At 34.4% G+C, this 18,003-nt stretch overlaps 1 protein-coding gene across 1 annotated transcript; it reads left to right on the top strand.

Annotated features, from left to right (window-relative positions):
- Positions 1-1,763: 1,763 nt before the first annotated feature.
- LOC112057856 (xanthine dehydrogenase-like) lies at positions 1,764-17,396 on the top strand. The gene is made up of 16 exons (XM_024098423.2): positions 1,764-1,806; positions 4,435-4,604; positions 6,412-6,572; positions 6,888-7,318; positions 7,392-7,615; positions 7,689-7,791; positions 7,864-7,991; positions 8,068-8,358; positions 8,435-8,722; positions 8,794-9,293; positions 9,605-9,788; positions 10,236-10,431; positions 11,032-11,795; positions 13,731-13,923; positions 14,610-14,720; positions 17,225-17,396. Exons 1-16 carry the CDS (start codon positions 1,764-1,766, stop codon positions 17,293-17,295), a joined length of 3,858 nt encoding a protein of 1,285 aa, XP_023954191.2. The 3' UTR covers positions 17,296-17,396.
- Positions 17,397-18,003: the final 607 nt, after the last annotated feature.

The raw sequence follows: 18,003 nt of genomic DNA, 5'->3' as shown, positions 1-18,003 counted from the left end.
TCAAATCGGATCAGTAGTTCCTGAGATAAGCGCGTTCAAGCAAACAAACATAGTCTTCAGCTTTATAATAATATTATGTATAGATGTAAGAAAACAATCCAAGCGGATTCCATACTTGACCACTGCAAAAGTTTCTGTACAAATAACCCTGCACAGCACTGTCATGAAAATTACAGTAACTAGCAAAATTACTGACGACTTGTTAGCAAGTAAACACGTTTAATGAATTATCAAATTAGCATTCATTACACTGACGGTAATGGGCTGTTTATCGTGTCATTTACATAATGTAGCTAGTCAGTATGTTCAGGGTTTTATACTCTGTTACAAAATAAATCCAAACATATAAATAAAATGGAAGGGTGGAGGAAAAAAGAAAGAAAGAAAAATATTTTTATTTGGCCAGTAAAACTTAAAACTAAGCCAAGCTACAAAAAAAAACTAAAAAAATAAATACAGACAATAAAAAAGTGCACTGACCAAATAAATGTCTCCCACTCGGCATAAAGCTGCCGCTAGGTATTCAATGTATTTTCTCAAGAAACTAATAAAAGAACTGTATTTTCTTTTCTTGTTTTTACTCTTTACAAGTTAGCCCTTGACTACAATCTCACCTGATGCTAAGTAATGATGAAATCTAAGATGGAAGCGGGCTAACTTGTTAGGCGGAGGATAAAAATCCACACGATATCGTGCTGGAACGCTAAAGCGCTTGGCGGTACGACTTTGCCGATTGGGTGCTAACTAGCCACGGCTGAAGTTTCCCACCAGCCAGACCTGGATTAGTTAAGAAAACAACTCGATCGAACCAGCAGGGAATCGGACCCAAGACCTACGTAATCCGGAGGCCGTCAATAGTGCTTACAAGTTATACATGAAATTACAACAGAATTGAGAAACTTTTGAAAATCTCTCTTTCAATCTGTCTGTTTGACCAGGCTAACCTTTGGATCGGTTGGATAGATTTTAATGGGACTTTCACTAGAAAATAGAGTACGTTTGCGATGGCGTAAAATTAGTAGGACTCTTTTTATCCCGGAAAATATCCATAGCGTGAAAAACTGGATTTGACGCGGACGAAGTCGCGGTCGTGTCGTAGTATTATTGCCTTTTTGTGAACTGCTTCTATGGTCCAGTGATTAGCATATTTGGCAGCAAATTACATGGGCCAGAGTTCGAACCCTGAGTCCCTATTAGACCCTATATTAGATACTGAGCTTTTCTTTCTTCTAAGAAATTTTCAGATTTTTCAAGTTGGGACAACGGTGGTATTACACCTTCGAGGCTCGGAGAGCACGTTTAGGTCTCCGTCCCGGTTGTTATTATTAATACCTGATAGTAAACAGAATTTAAATTATTCACCATAAACTCACCATTCTGCAGTGTCGCAGCGAAGTGGGTTCGAAGTTCTACGAGTATATTCCTTCTTCTATAAGGTCTGGTTGAAAGATTCTTAAACCATGCGCAGAAAATTGGAAAATTACAGAAAATTTGAATTTTTATGTATGTTTGTACTCAATTTCGGTAAAATCGGTTAACAATTGCATTTTTCTATGCAATGAGATTGCAGGTACTCCTAGTTAGCAGAAAATTATCAATTACTAACGATTGCTCATGCATAGGCTTCAAAATTAAATAAATAGATAAATAACCATTACATAATAACTAGGTTTTAGTTTATAAGCGATTCTTGGTGAAAAAAGGCGCATTTCAGCTTTTTTAGTTGCTGTAAAAAAATATGTTATTTGAACTTTGGTAAAAACATGGCTGAAATAGTTTTCAAAATTAATGGGAAAGAACATAAAGGTAACTTTCTTTAATTAATTGCTCATCTTCAAAATACATTTAATAAAAAAGGAATCTCTATTTTCCTTGGTCACAAACAACATTACGTGTGACCGGCTGGACTAATTTCGCTAATTCTTTTTTTGGTGTTTGTTATATATGTCAGGACAAAAGAAAATTGTAGAGAATTATAAAATTAAGGACGGAATATAACCAATTTAAGTTAAAGTTTAATTTAAAATCATATTGATGGGCAGCTTAAGTCTGTCCACATTGGTCGATCGTATTGCTGGTAAGTAATTAAAAAATGGTAAAAAACAGCATTCCGCGCAGACAAAGTCACGGACGTTCGCTAATCATTATTTATACATATAAATGCTAAAGGTCACGAAATCTTAAACATAGTTGACGTACAAAGATGAAGTTTGGCAGGGAGGTAATTTATAGATAGTAAAGGTCCGCTAAGAATGGTTTTTGCAAGAGGGTCGGATTAAGGAGGTCTAAGAGCGGACGAAGTCGCGGGCCGCTAGTATACCTACTATAAATTTGAACCACAAACCTAAACAATATACATTTCTATCGACTTGTTGCGTATCTAGTTGTACATAGTTTAAATTAAATTGCGTGACTTAAAAACAAAACAATTTTAGAGACTATTTCTGTCTAAGCACCAAGATTTTGTGCTCTTAAAACTTGTCAAGAACTTATTTATTTTATTTATTTGGTTCACAAAACAGTATCTAACCAAAACTTTTCAAAGTTATTACATACTGGTACGCAACTGATAGGTATTTATTGATTTTGCTTCCAAACAAAACGTACAAGTATGTATGTCCCCGTAATGAAGAAGTTAAATTCAATTAAGAATTTGGTTCAGTTGAATTGGAATTTTGGTAAGTTAAATAAACTTTTTAATTGACTTATAAATTAGATGATATTTTTAATAATAACTGAGATGTTTGTGATTTTTTCTTTGCCCTCTAAACGTTCCTAAACGGCATCCAATTTGAACAAAACTTTAGTGATTTATATAGGTAGTTATCCACGTATGTGTGTAAAAGTTTTGCAATTAGTAAAATCATTTTACAGTTCCTGTAGCCATGTGGCACGTTGATCCTCTTTCTACAATCGTAAACACTTGAAAAAATAAAAAATGTATGGGAATGACATTTGCTATCGGCAGGTCACGTGATCAAGTATCGATCGGATCTGTCATTCCCATACATTTTTATAATTTTCGTAGCGTTAGCGTTTGTAGTAAAAGAATCGATATGCCTCATGGCTACAGGCCTGATTGGTCTGTAGCCATAGGCTGTAATTCACTAACTTTGATGTATGTTAATTGAAATACGAAATTGAGATTATATGTAACAAATGTCATCCCGCGAATTGAATGAATGTATTTTTATTTGTAACGTCCGTGCATAACATGTAACCCTCGAAAATCTAGCTGGAACTTCCATGCATTACCTGTAAACCTGAAATTCAAGTTTACAGAACATAACATCGCTTATAAAAAAAACGTTGGACGTACTTGAACCTACACCAAAAATAACCCGCACAGTCAACGTGTTAAGGGCCCATTACAGGACCAGGCCTTCTTATATTAGAAGAGGGGATATGGCGCAAAACTGTCTTATGATATGTAATTTACAACCTTTGATGTTGACTGAACTTCAAAAGACTACCTCCAAGATCTAGGTGACTAATATCGCGCTACATAAACAGGCTTTAACTCATCACATACGATGTGTTTATCTAACGCTCCTACACAAGTATTTAGAAACGCTGCGTCACTAATTGGAAGCAACTGGAACGTAATAACAGATGAAATTGCAGCACGGAATATATTATGATACTAATTAAGGTACATCTCTATTTCCGAATGTAATAAGCAGTCGCTAAAGGCTCGAATGTCGCTTTAATATGGAAATTGTTCCAAAAACGGAAGCTGTTACGTGGTACTGTGGGAGAGGCCTCTGAAGCTAATATATTGTTTTGTAATGTTTTACGTGTTGTACATAGAAAAAGGCCAGACAGGCCATCTGGATCTAGAGTAGCAAATTATGGTATTACTAGCTGACGCTGCGCGGTTTCACCCGCGTGGTTCCCGTTTCCGTAGGAATATGGTGATAATATATAGCCTATAGCCTTCCTTAAATCAAAAATTTAAATTTAAGTTAAATCTAATTTCGAAGTTCTTTGCTATAGCCAAATCGGTTTATCAGTAAAGACATTAAATGAATCGGGTAAACAGCCGCAGCGAAAATAAGGAACAAACATATATACACACACACAATTTCGCCTTTATTATATTAGTGTGATATTCACAGAATCAAAGAGATTTTTAAGCAAAACAAATGGGTTATGTATAAGTATTTTACCTTGTTGTATGTAGTTAGCAAAAAATAAAATAATTTATACACTTTTTTTTATTCTGTCGTATGAAAGACCTACCATGATTTTGATGAATATTTTCCATTACTTGACTTTGCTTTTTTTTATTCTTTACAAGTTAGCTACTACTACAATCTCACCTGATGTAAAGTGGGCTAACTTGGGCTACACGACATCGTACCGGAACGCTAAATCACTTGGCGGTACGTCTTTGAAAACTTGACTTTGTTATTAACCTTTTTCGTTTCGTAGTGGATGGAAAATTCAGTCCAGATGTAACCCTCGTCGAGTACATAAGGAATGTAGCGCACCTTCGCGGAACCAAGTTCATGTGTCGGGAAGGAGGCTGCGGCGCTTGTGTGGTCAACATACGAACAGCTCAACCCCCAAGCAACGAGATCAAAACGTTTGCTGTAAACTCTGTAAGCATACATCATTCTCATTACATATATACCTTGGCTGTGGCAAGTAACCTTAAACCTTCGCCTGGTGAGGCGGCGGGTCAAATTGTGCCCCAATAATTTTTCCGCCAGTAAAAGAAGCGGTAGGTTTTTTCGACCCGTCAGCACAAGGTTGGATTAAATTGCTATAACTTTGAGAAAACATAAGTTATGGAATGCTCTCCCTTTAAACATACGGCAATCAAAGACACTGGACATTTTTAAAAATGCCGTAAAGACTCATTATCTGGTCAGTAAAGACGATCTGTATATATATTTCTCTTCAATTTAATGTATTTATTAGTATATTTTGATATGTATTTTATTCATTATTGTAGGTATTTGTGTAATATTGTTTATATATTAGGATGTAAATTATTTGTATGTTTGTGTATTACTAATACTATGGTTATTTTTGTTTTACGCCACATGCTGATGTTTTCCTAAACCGAAGGTTGCCTGGAAGAAATCGCTACTTAGCGATAAGGCCACCTTTTGTATGCTGATCTCTTCCTAATTTGTTTTTTATTTCACTTGTTTTTGTCTTTGTGGTGTGCAAATAAAGTATATTTATCTTATCTTTTATCTTAAAACATAATATAGGTTGCAGGTGCAGTTGTTGGACTATTGGAATAACCTTGAACCCAACTACTTTAGATTTGATTCGCTCTGGGATCTGCTAAACAGAAAATAAGAAATAAACCAGGAAAAGTGGCGGGTCGATATCGAGGAGAACCGCACTAGAAAGAATTTTTATTAGTGACGGGAAAGACAAAAATAAGGGGCGATAAGGATTAGATGTCTCTATGGGTTTCACTAATGGGTTGTTGAGTAACGATTATTATCTAGACTTAGTAATGACCGGAACCGACGGCCTTGAGCTGTTATCAGAGACACTGGGTAATACTAATAGAGCCTAGCTTAGCCCGACTTACTTCATTTAATTAAGGCCTCATCAAAGTCATAGAGTAGCAAACATAGAGTCTCTTAGCATCTCAGACCTTTAATAGAAGGATCAGAATCGCACCCAAATTCACGAATAAAATTGTCTGTAATTTTTTGAGGAAAACGAGCTTAGCTTTGGTATATTCTCGTATTTTACTAGATGACGCAGAGCGGTTTCTCCCACGTGGTTCCCGTTCCCGTAGGAACACGGGGATTGTATATAATCTATACATAACCGTCCTTTAAAAATGGGCTACTTAACACTGAAAGAATTTTTCAAATCGGACTCGTAGTTTCTGATATTAGCGCGTTCAACCAAACAAACTTTTCAGCCTTATAATATTAGTATTGATATTAAACTAGAAGTTTTTGCCCGTTTTTTGCACCATTCAACTACACAAAAAGGTATTTTTACCGAGCTCTTTAACCGACGAACACGCTTACAACTATAAAATATCTATACTATAGAGACAATTTTTATAATCGCATTAGATCGTTGATCATATACTTTGACAGAAAAGTAACGTCTAGCGAGGCAGGTCCTAACAATAATTGGTCTGAGGTAACCATAGACATGTACGATAACCAATTATGAAATATGGACCGTCATGGCTTTGGAAGGTTTCAAAGCTTTCGGATTCAGATCCACAATTGTCCAAGTACATTACGTATTTTCGACGGAACATCATAAGGAATCATGTCTCGTGTCGGCAGACCCTTAGCTTTGTGAAAACCTTTCGCTGGAGACTTTTAAAATTTGGTCTTTAATGGTGTTTTTCGAAGAGTTGCCGTAAAACTAACTGACAATTGCTCCATGATTAAGTGTCTCTACATAACTTTCCAGTGCTTGGTTTCGATTTTATCATGTCACGAATGGGATGTGACAACCATAGAAGGCATTGGTAGCGAAAGGACCGGATACCATGAGATCCAAAGAAGGCTCGCCCGATTTAATGGTACTCAGTGTGGTTACTGTTCACCAGGCTTTGTGATGAGCATGTACAGGTATTGTCTCCACACGTTTCAGTTACTATAACACCTATTATTACTTTATAATAACCTGTGTTTTTTTACTATTTTTCCATTTTTTTTACAATAGTAGGAATACGAGAGGATTGCTAAGGATAGTTCGGGAACAGCTTAATGCAGGCAGTTCATGACCATAGTGTTATGAGAAACAAGAGACTTATGTCCAGCAGTTAACGTCAATGGGCTGAATGATATTATGATGAATAGGAATCCAAATTATTGAACAGACAGATTTGTAGTTATTAAATAGTGGATAAATTGATTTTATTAAAATCAAAACTTTTATTATAGTGTCTACATGTCCAAAAATAAAAATATAACAACTAAGGAAGTGGAGAATTCATTTGCAAGTAACATTTGTCGGTGTACTGGTTATCGACCAATAGCTGAAGCTTTCAAATCGTTTGCTATGGATGCTGATGAAGCATTACGTGATATAGTTATAGATTTAGAAGATTTACATTCATTAAAATCCTGTACAAGAGATTGTTTAAAAGAATATTCCGATAAAAAGTGCTCAACTAAAGATAAACAGAACAAGAACAGTGATAAACTTAAACTCAAAGATAATAATTGGTGCATAATAGAAAATTTAAGAAATGAGACATTTATGGTTCAAAGTGCGTTATATAAATGGGTGAAAGCATATTCTCTAGCTGATGTCTTTAAAGCAATACAAAGTGATGATAACTACAAATTGATTGCGGGAAATACTGGACAAGGTAAATATTACATAAATTCACTACCTATATTGATTATAATGTTGTGATAAAAGTGACACTAATTTTATTTAAGGTGTAAACCAACTTGGTGATTACCCAACTACCGTTATAGATATATTTAGTGTATATGAACTGAAAGAACATGTGTTGGATGTCAATTTAATACTTGGAGCAGGTATATCTTTGTCAGAATTAATGGAAATTTTTGGTCACATTTCTGCATCAAATGATGGATTTAAATATCTACAAGAACTATATAATCATTTAGATTTAGTAGCTCATATGCCAGTCCGAAATGTAAGTACGGTAATTAAGTATATTTTTGTTTTTACTACGTATAGAAGAAAATGATTACCAAATAATCTTACAGATTGGGACAATAGGTGGAAACCTGATGCTTAAACATATTAATAATGATTTTCAATCAGATTTGTTTCTATTATTTGAAACTGTTGGAGGATTAATCACAATAGGTAATATACTTCCAAGTAACTAAGTTAATAAAAAAGAAAATAGGATAGTAATTTTATTCGACGGCATTTTAGCTGAAGAAGTAGGAAAAAACACAACGATGGCGCTTCCTGAATTTTTAAAGTTTGATATGAATAGAAAAATTATTGTAAACGTCATACTTCCACCTTTATCTCAGTGTTGCTCTCTTAAAACCTACAAGGTAATTAACATTAAAACAATATTTTAAATATGTTATTTAAAAGTTATTATTTAATCAATATTTTGTATCCTTTAAGATTATGCCAAGAGCTCAAAATTCTCATGCAATTGTCAATGCTGGATTTTTGTTCAAATTCCATCACAACTCTCAGCTTCTCGAAAGTGCTACCTTAGTTTATGGAGGAATATCAAAAATTTTCATACATGCTTCTACAACTGAGGCAATGTTAATTGGCAGAGATCCTTTTACTAATGAGACATTGCAGTTAGTTCTAAAGAGTCTACAAGAAGAGATACTGCCTATCGAAAATCCACCAGAACCTTCGGCTGAATACAGAAAAATGCTTGCTATTAGTCTTTACTACAAAGTAAGTATTCCCTCACAATTTTTGCATTGCCTATTCATTATTTATATTCCATAGGTATAATTATAATACATTTCAGGCAATTCTTTACCTTTGTCCTGATGATAAAATTAATCCTACATACCGATCAGGCTGGAAGGTATTCAAAAGAGAAACCTCAAAAGGAAGTCAAAGCTTTGAAACTGATGAAAGTTTATGGCCTTTAAATCAACCTGTGTCAAAGTTAGAAGCTTTGGTGCAATGTGCTGGTGAGGCCGAATATTCAAACGACATCCCTGCAATGAGCGAAGAAGTATTTGCTGCATTTGTTACTGCTGATGTAAATCCTGGAAGTATCATTAGTGGTTTTGATACCAAACAAGCATTTGTAAGTCCAACCACAACTTTATTCGTTAAATATTATAATTATTATTATATTATTTTCATACCTAATTTTAGAATATTTCTGGAGTATCAGGTTTTTATACTGCGAAGGATATTCCAGGAAACAATACCTTCACACCATCGAAAATCCCAATTATGGACGTGGATGAGGAAATTCTATGTTCAAAAGAAGTAATGTACTATGGACAACCAACTGGAATTATTATTGCTGACAGAGAATTGACTGCGCAAAAAGCTGCCAAGCTGGTAAAAATATTATACTCTTATGAAAGTACTAAGAAACCATTGTTGACAATAGATAGTGTACTTGAATCTCCAGAAATGAACAACAGAATTACTAATAATCAAGTAATTGACCCAACTGACGCTGGAAATGATGTCAAACATGTGTTAAGTGGAGAATTAAAATTAAAAGGTCAATATCATCATTACATGGAACTTCAAACAGCTGTTGCAGTCCCTACAGAAGACGGATTAGATGTATATTCGTCATGTCAATGGTTAGATTTGACTAGTGTGGCTATAGCTGAATGTCTTAACCTTCCAGTAAACAGGTATTACTTAATTCTACTAACAGTTAGCGAACAAAATGTTCAAGTTCTCAGGCTATACACTCTAAACTTTAATAAGATCAATATTTTGATTACCTTTAATAATATTCTAAGAGGCAAGAAAACTTAGAAAACAAACAAAATTACACAGTTTGAAACATCGACTCAAAGTTATCTTCCTCTCGAAAGGCTACAAGATATGTTTCGGAGCGTATCACAGAAGTTATCGATGTAATTTTGCTTCGCCTTTGGCATCGCAGTAATTTTAATATTTTGTATTAACAAATACGAATAACTTTTCAATAAAATTTTAGAATTAACGTAATAGTCCGTAGACTGGGAGGTGGATATGGAGGTAAAATATCACGACCATCACAAATAGCGTGCTCAGCAGCTTTAGTTGCATATTTAGAGAGAAAAACTTGTAGATTTGTAGTACCATTAATAACCAATATGAAATCCGTTGGCAAAAGGTTACCGTTAAATAGCAATTTCGAGGTAAGTCTGAAAATCATACTGTTTTTGAGCTGTACTAAGTATATTGCATATACAGGTTGCTCGGGAGTATTTCCCATAACTTCAAGGTATTAACGAAACCACTTAATAGGAACCGAACTTCATAACTAATATTTTAAAAACTACAAAAAAAAAATATGTTTTCATACAAAATAATTCAAATTATACCGACTATCCATGTAACAAAGCTACAGAGTTGCATTTTAAAATATAAACACGTCATTATTATAAAGATGCGTATAAGGGACACATTTTAGGATCTATTTACAAAAGAAACATTATTTACTCTGAAAATATTCATTTTAGAACATGTTCCTTGAAAGTTTTGAATGAATTTTTGTTAAAGAATATAACCCTAGAGTTATAGGAAATTCCCCCGAGCATCCTGTATATTTAACATAATGTTATTGATTGGCAATTGATTAATAGGTAGGCGTCAATGATGACGGCCTTATTCAGTATCTAAAAACGACCTTTCATCAAGACCACGGCTATTCCTTCAATGAAAACATATCAGCACGGACAATCGCACACTTTTACAGTTGCTACGACCCAAAGCGATGGCAGATTGAATCTAATAGCATTATCACTGATACAGCATCTAACACGTTTTGTAGGTCACCATGTAAGTACTTTTTGACATATTTTTCTACCTAGCTTCTTTAATAAATATCGGTTCCAACGTTTTCTGATGAATTGCGTAAAACTAATTCCGTTAAGTTAAAATATACTCCTAAATCATGCACCTTTATTGTAATCATACATCACTTGTTTACATCGTCTAAGGTCATTGTTAAGTGAGCAAAGGTCGAGACGCATCCATTTTATTCATCGCTAACTCATTACCACGTTTTTGATCGCCGTTTAATAGAATCTAGCGGACATCCTCGTCGCTGTTTGCGTTAAATTCTATTTTTACAAATCTCGTGGGAAGCATAGAGATTTTCCGGGGTTAAAAGTAGATTATATGTTGTGCTTCAAAGGGCAATTTATCTCTATAACAAATTTTGTCCGATTCAGTAGTTTAGCCGTGAAAAGGTGACAGACAGACTTACAGTCGCATTTATAATATTGATATAAATTAAAATCAAGTTAGTGTTCTGTCAAAATTAAAAATAATTTATGTAATTCGGTGGTAAGAAACGAGTAGGGGGTGATCTATCCAAACAAAGAAACAATTATTTGACCTTTATAACGTTAGTATATATACTTGTTTTACTTATAGCATCCACAGAAGGAATCGCAATGATAGAAAATATAATGGAATACATAGCATACAATATTGGAAAGGACCCTATACAGGTTCGCCTTTTAAATATGGAAGCAGAAAATAACCCGTTCCCCGATATGATAAATCAATTGAAGAATGATTGTGAATACGATAAACGAAATGAAGAAGTGATTTCATTCAATGAACAAAACAGATGGATGAAAAGGGCTTTGAAATTAATGCCAATGACATTTGAAATTTATTACTTTGGGAATTATAATTCAGTCGTGTCAATTTATCACGCAGATGCTTCGGTGGTCATTTGTCATGGTGGCATAGCTATGGGACAAGGGTTGAACACAAAAGTAGCTCAAGTATGCGCTTATGTACTAGGTGTACCATTGGACAAAATAAGAATAAAACCTAGTACAAGTTTAATCTCACCTAACGCAATGGTAACTGGTGCAAGTATTGGCAGTGAGTGTGTTGCGTTTGCTACAAAGAAAGCTTGTGAAATTATTCTAGATAGATTAAATCCTATTAAAGCTAAAGGGTCATATACTTGGGAGGAACTTATAACTAAAGCATATGAAGATGGTGTTGATTTACAAGCTACGTATATGTATTCTTCTAAAGATGAATTAAAACCATATAATGTGTATGCTGTGTGTGCTTTAGAAGTTGAAGTTGACATGTTAACTGGTAATCATGACGTCAGAAGAGTTGACATACTAGAAGACACCGGAAGAAGCTTAAGTCCTATGATTGATGTGGGCCAGGTAACTTCTATTCGATTATTTTGATTATGAAAAATATTTCTTATTAACCCCCAACGCAAAAAGAAAGGTGTATGTGTATGACGTGTCTGTCTGTCTGTCAGTCTGTCTGTAGCTTAGCTCCCGAATGGATGATGCGATTTTAATTTTTGTTTTGTAGTGTTCTTAGACATGGTTGATGAAAATCCGTTGAGCCGTTTAAAAGTTCTGAGGGGTTAAAGTGTGGAAAAATAGCCGAATGTCGGCAAATATACTCCAAAGGAGTCTCAAATGAAAGCGCACTGACCGAGAATATTGACGACTTGATCAAAAGTGTAATTATTTAATAATTTCATGACCTTCGGGGTTTTATCAAAATTTTAAATTTTATTAATTACTTACGAACTTGTAATGTCCTATAAAATTTTAAATCCAAATAAGGTCAGTAGTTTATGAGAAAATCGCGAAAATATACATATAAGTAGGTCATATACCCTACTTTTATGAAGAAGGTTGAAAATATGTATTTTTGTTGGCTAAGACAGCGTCTGACCAAATAAAAGCTCTTTATCTAGATTTAACGTAATTATAGTACGAGATCCGGTACAAGGAATATATACCCTCGTCTGTTATATTTTTGAGATAAAAAATAAATTATCTATACTAATATTATAAAGCTGAAGAGTTAGGATGTTTGAACACGCTTATCTCAAGAACTACTGGTCCGATTTAAGAAATTATTTCAGTGTTAGGTAGCCCATTTATCGAGGAAGGCTATAGACTATGTATTTTCCCCGTACTTCTACGGGAACGAGAACCAGGCGGGTGAAACCGCAGGGCGACGGCTAGTTGAAAATATCCACATTGACACATTGCAAAAAGATTGCCCTAACATAGAAATAATTATAATAAAATAAGTAGATACTATAATTACATGTGATTTGTACAAATATACAAGAATTGCTTGTTTCAATAATCATACGTACCTACTAGATACTATCTATCTAATAAGTATGATGTTATGAAGGCCAAGTCGAACGTAATATTTTTTACACAAACCATTTTTATGCAAATCACTTTACCATTTATTTAGAGTCACGGATCAAGATTAAATATAGCTTATTTATGTAATATTTTAATTTTATAACCTTTTAAATTTGGGTTCCATAATCAACAAGGTATTATTTATTATTCATATCTATGATTTTGTAATAACGCAATGTATATTGATCCAATTGTTAAAATGTCTCTAATTGTTTTTAAATTATTGCAATCTGTAAATTTAACTTATACATAAGGTATATTAAACTTACTTAAGTTTACCAACAACACGCATAACGATAACTTTACATACATCACGTTCATCATACATTTGGAGTCGGTTAAATAGAAAGACTGTCAAGCATGTTTTACAACTATTTAATTTTTAAATATCTAGAAAGACAAAGATATACGAATTTAACACCCAATATCCCCAAAACAGTACACTGCAGAATATTTTTTTTACCCATACTAATATTATAAAGAGGAAAAAATTGATTTTTGATTGCATTGGCTCTGAACTACTGAACCGATTTGAAAAACTTTTTCACTGTTGGGAAGCTGCACTGTCTCTGGATGCTATAGGCTATACTTTACCCCCCTATTCTTTCGTGGGTCTTCTACCACCAATATATTTTAAGTTATTTATTATTTGCAACAAGTTGAGGCTGTGATTTTGTGCTCAATACCTACGTTATATCGAATTGCCTTGTCTCATTTGAAAATGCGTTTTCTTTTTACGCGACTGTATCAGAAGGAGGGTAATTCTCTATATACCTACCTTACTCTGTAATACTATTTAATTATTATCGATTAAAACAACGAGATATTATACATGACAGGACTTATCTTTTGCCGTAAAACGGAAAACATTATTTATTGTATCTATTACTTATACAAAATAAACAAACTGTTTAGATCGAAGGAGCATTCGTGATGGGCCTCGGGTATTGGACGTCAGAGAACCTGGTCTACGACGAGTCTACAGGGGAACTGCTGACAAATCGAACCTGGACGTACAAACCTCCGGGGATTAAGGACATTCCTGCTGACATGAGAATTTACTTCCGGAGGAACGCTGGCAATGAGCACGGGTTACTTCAATCTAAAGGTTTGTTTGCTTTTGTTTCTGGTAGACGCCCGTGATTTCATATACGTGGAAATCCTTTAAGAGAGAAAGATATTTTTATTCAGTAAGTAAACCTTAAAGCTAAGCTAAGCTACAAAAATTAAAACTAAAACAACATTTAATATAACACTTATTTATGCCACTGTAGTGGACAATGTACCACGAGTGTTTTGGTGCACTAAGGCAAAGCTGCAGTACACAATAAATATCACGAGTGCTGCTAAGATCGCTAATTACGTGCAGTGGTATACAATACTTTTTCCACGACCATGATAAAAGAAATAAATAAATTAACAAAACTTGGTGTATAATTATGTTGTTATAATTTATAAGCAGGTCGATACAATAGAATGACGAATAAAATATATAAATTAAAACTAAGAATTACACAGTATATTAAATTTAAATTTATAATAAATAAAAATAATTATTTTAAATTTATAATAATTGACATTGTTAATTTTTATAAAGTTTTATTAATTAAATAAATATATTTATACAATACACATTACTATTTAGCCCCAAAGTAAGGGTAGCTTTTGATAAGGGTTCTAAGATAGATGATTTCATTTATAAAATAAATTTATATTATAAGTATAGATAGTTAAAGTAAGCATTAGTCTAAGAGACAACTATCAATAAACTGAGCGAGTCTATCTTTATTTTAGCTACAGGAGAGCCAGCGTTTTGTCTGGCCACAATAATCCTGCACGCGTTTCGCGAGGCCGTCCGATCTGCGCGGCTGGACGCAGGCTACCCGGACCAGTGGCTGGATATAGGTTTGTCATGAACTACATTACTAAGGTAAATGTGTAAAAAAAAAGGAAGGTTAGCAGCAAGAACGCATTTTTAAAATATTTACACTTTATATCCCAGGATCCGGGGAGCATTACTATCAAGTTAATTTTCCGTGAATGGCTTCATCTTGATGAGACGCTCAACTTTTATATTTACGAAAACTCTTGATTCTGGTAGCTAAAACAGTTATTAGGTATGAGATAACGTACCGCAGATTATAGGTGTTAAGTTGTATAACATTAATGAAGCAAAAATAAAAAAAATAGCTGGTTAGTTACAATTTTTGATAAACTTCCGTCTTACCAACTGTAATCAATAACGAAAATTGTTACTAACCAGCTGTTTTTTTACTGTTGCTTAACTAATAGTTGTACAACTTAACAGACATATTGTCCTACAAATTGCATGGTGCGTTATCTCGTTCCTATCTCATCAGAAATTTTCATTACCTAGTAACCCTGTTAACTACCAGAATAAATATTTTTTGTAAATATAAAAGTTGTGCGTCTCATCATGATGAAGCTATTCAAAATAACTTTATCATCGTAATCGTCATATCAGCCGATGGACTTCCAATGCAAGGACATAGGCCTTTTGTAGAGACTTCCAAACATCACGATACTGAGCCATCTGCATCCAGCGAATCCCTGCGACTCGCTTGATGTCGTCAGTCCACCTGATGGAGGTCGACCAACACTGCGCTTTCTAGTACGAAGTCGCCATTCCAGCACCTTGGGACCCCAACGTCCATCGGCTTTTTGAACAATGTGCTCCGCCCATTATTCGAAACTTGTTAGTAATAAATTGTAAAAATGCTCCCCGGCTCCTAGACTATTAGAGTGGTAAAAAAGGCAAGTGATTTGAAACTCGTTCAACAAAACCGTTAAGGTAGTCCATGCTTAGATGATGATTTTAAGACGTGTTCCTTTTTGCTAACACTTTTGCAGGCACATATACAAACAAGGTTACTATCTATGACCAATGTCAAACTGTCTTCCGACAATAGAATATTTAACCATATACTTCGTTATCAACCCATATTCGGCTCACTGGTGAGCTCGAGTCTCCTCTCTAAATGAGAGGGAATAGTCCACCACGCTGGCCCAATGCGGATTGGCAGACTTTCACACGCAGAGAATTAAGAAAATTCTCTGGTATGCAGGTTTCCTCACGATGTTTTCCTTCACCGTTTGAGACGCATGATATTTAATTTCTTAAAATGTACACAACTGAAAAGTTGGAGTTTCATGCCCCGGACCGGATTCGAACCCACGCCCACCGGATCCGGAGGCAGAGGTCATATCCACTGGGCTATCACGACCCATATACTTGTATCTTTAATAATATGTATAAATATTAAGCTTATTTACGATTTAATTTATGTAAAACCCCGCAAATGAATGCACTGATGGCCATTATAATTACTTGTAAAATTGTATTATAAAACCAACAATAACAGATCATAATATTGAAATAATAGTGTTTTTGCTGCTGAGCAAAAAAGTTAGGTATAGATTTGAAACACGTTTACCCACGTGTATGACTTTTGCTATTCATTTAACTCATTCATTTTTGCTATACACTACTTTGATTTTTCAAAATTTCGTTTGTCATACACTACATTATTTTTTTTAAATTATACTAGTGTTATCGCCGCGTTGCAACGACTTGCGGTACGGACGGCTTCAGTGTGCTCGTGGCGTTCGAGCCGTACACATCTCTTGTTGTGTAATTCTTTATGGGTTACTTGGGATAGACGGGGGGAGAGACTTGAGTGGAAAAGGAGAGTGTTTGTTAACAGTCGAAGGATCCTTTAACCCTACACACAACGTTCACAAGTGCGTGACTTCACTCAGGGTCATTCTCTGCCATTCTAGGGTCTTATTTTGGTTACAGCTTGATTTGTTAATTAAGTTGTCCTGACAAATGTTATGAATTTGACCTTTGTTCGACATTAGTTTTCTTATTTTTGTAATCACTTTTGAGTCCGCTAAAACTAGGTAGGTACTAGGGATCCGTAGAACATTTTGTACAACTGATTACTATCAAGTTAATTTTTCGTGAGTAGCTTCATCTCGATGAGACGATCAACTCTTTTATTTACGAAAATCCCGGACTGGTACGCTTGTCTTGGGGGAAAAAATGGATAATTTGGGTTAAATGATGACGATGAGATGATGATGAATAAAATCTATCATTTTATTTGCTCAATTACTAGTTTTATGTTTTTTTTTTGTCATTTTGTTTAATTTTTTATTATTGCAAAATACATACAATTCTAAATGACCCACCTACTCTTGTTTTTAATAGCGATAAGGCAAACCAACGTCTGCTAAGTCAGCTACGTATAGCTAGCTTGCTGCTAGCTTTACGTAATAAAAGTTATGGTTTTATGTAAAGTCGCTAACTGAATGAATACGTTGTAAATGAAAATATTGTGAATGCATGAATATATAAATGAATTTATGTATTTACTTTGTTTCAGGTATACCTTGCACAGCGGAGAATATTTTCATGGCGGTTGAACACAAAGTAGAACATTTCCTCCTAATGTAACTGAACCCTCACGAATAAATAAAATAATAAAACAAAATAATTTAAAGTTATATAAAATTAATATAAATTTATGATAATATTTTTTAATCAACAAGAAATATACAATAATATTAAGAACGTTTGTTTAATTTTTTAATTAACAAAATATATTATTTTAAATATTCAAATTATATGTATTCTCTAACTTTCTCAAAAGTAAGAGTCTAGAGAGTAGAGAGTTAGTTGGTCGTCGTCTAAATGAACAAATTGTTGGTTGGTTTTATGTGCAAGTAAATATCTTTTATGAAACAAAAAAAATATGTCAGTTTGTTGCGCTATAACTCAAAACATATCGACCGATTTAAAAAAAATCTTTCACTAAGGAAAACTACATAATCAGCTAGTAACACAGGCTATATTTTATCACCATTTTCTCACGGAAACGGTAACTACGAAGGTTAAACCGCGAGGTGTCTGCTAATTACTTAATATGTTCCTAAAACATCTAATTTAGGATTATGTAACGTTACAATTAGCGTATCTTGACGGCCTCCGTGGCGCAGTGGTATGCGCGGTGGATTTACAAGACGGAGGTCCTGGGTTCGATCCCCGGCTGGGCAGATTGAGATTTTCTTAATTTGTCCGGGTCTGGCTGGTGGGAGGCTTCGGCCGTGGCTAGTTACCACCCTACCGGCAAAGACGTACCGCCAAGCGATTTATCGTTCCGGT

This window comes from Bicyclus anynana, chromosome 16 (assembly GCF_947172395.1).
Source record: "Bicyclus anynana chromosome 16, ilBicAnyn1.1, whole genome shotgun sequence".
NCBI classification, from domain to species: Eukaryota; Metazoa; Arthropoda; class Insecta; order Lepidoptera; family Nymphalidae; genus Bicyclus; species Bicyclus anynana.
Note: the sequence above shows the minus strand (reverse complement) of the source record. Positions and strands in the feature narration are given on the sequence as shown.

Coding starts and splice junctions, on each gene's coding strand:
- LOC112057856 (XM_024098423.2), top strand. CDS start 1,764: ATGGCTGAAATAGTTTTCAAAATTAATGGGAAAGAACATAAAG. Junction 9,789..10,235: donor CGTTAAATAGCAATTTCGAG/GTAAGTCTGAAA, acceptor ATTGATTAATAG/GTAGGCGTCAATGATGACGG. Junction 13,924..14,609: donor CGGGTTACTTCAATCTAAAG/GTTTGTTTGCTT, acceptor TCTTTATTTTAG/CTACAGGAGAGCCAGCGTTT.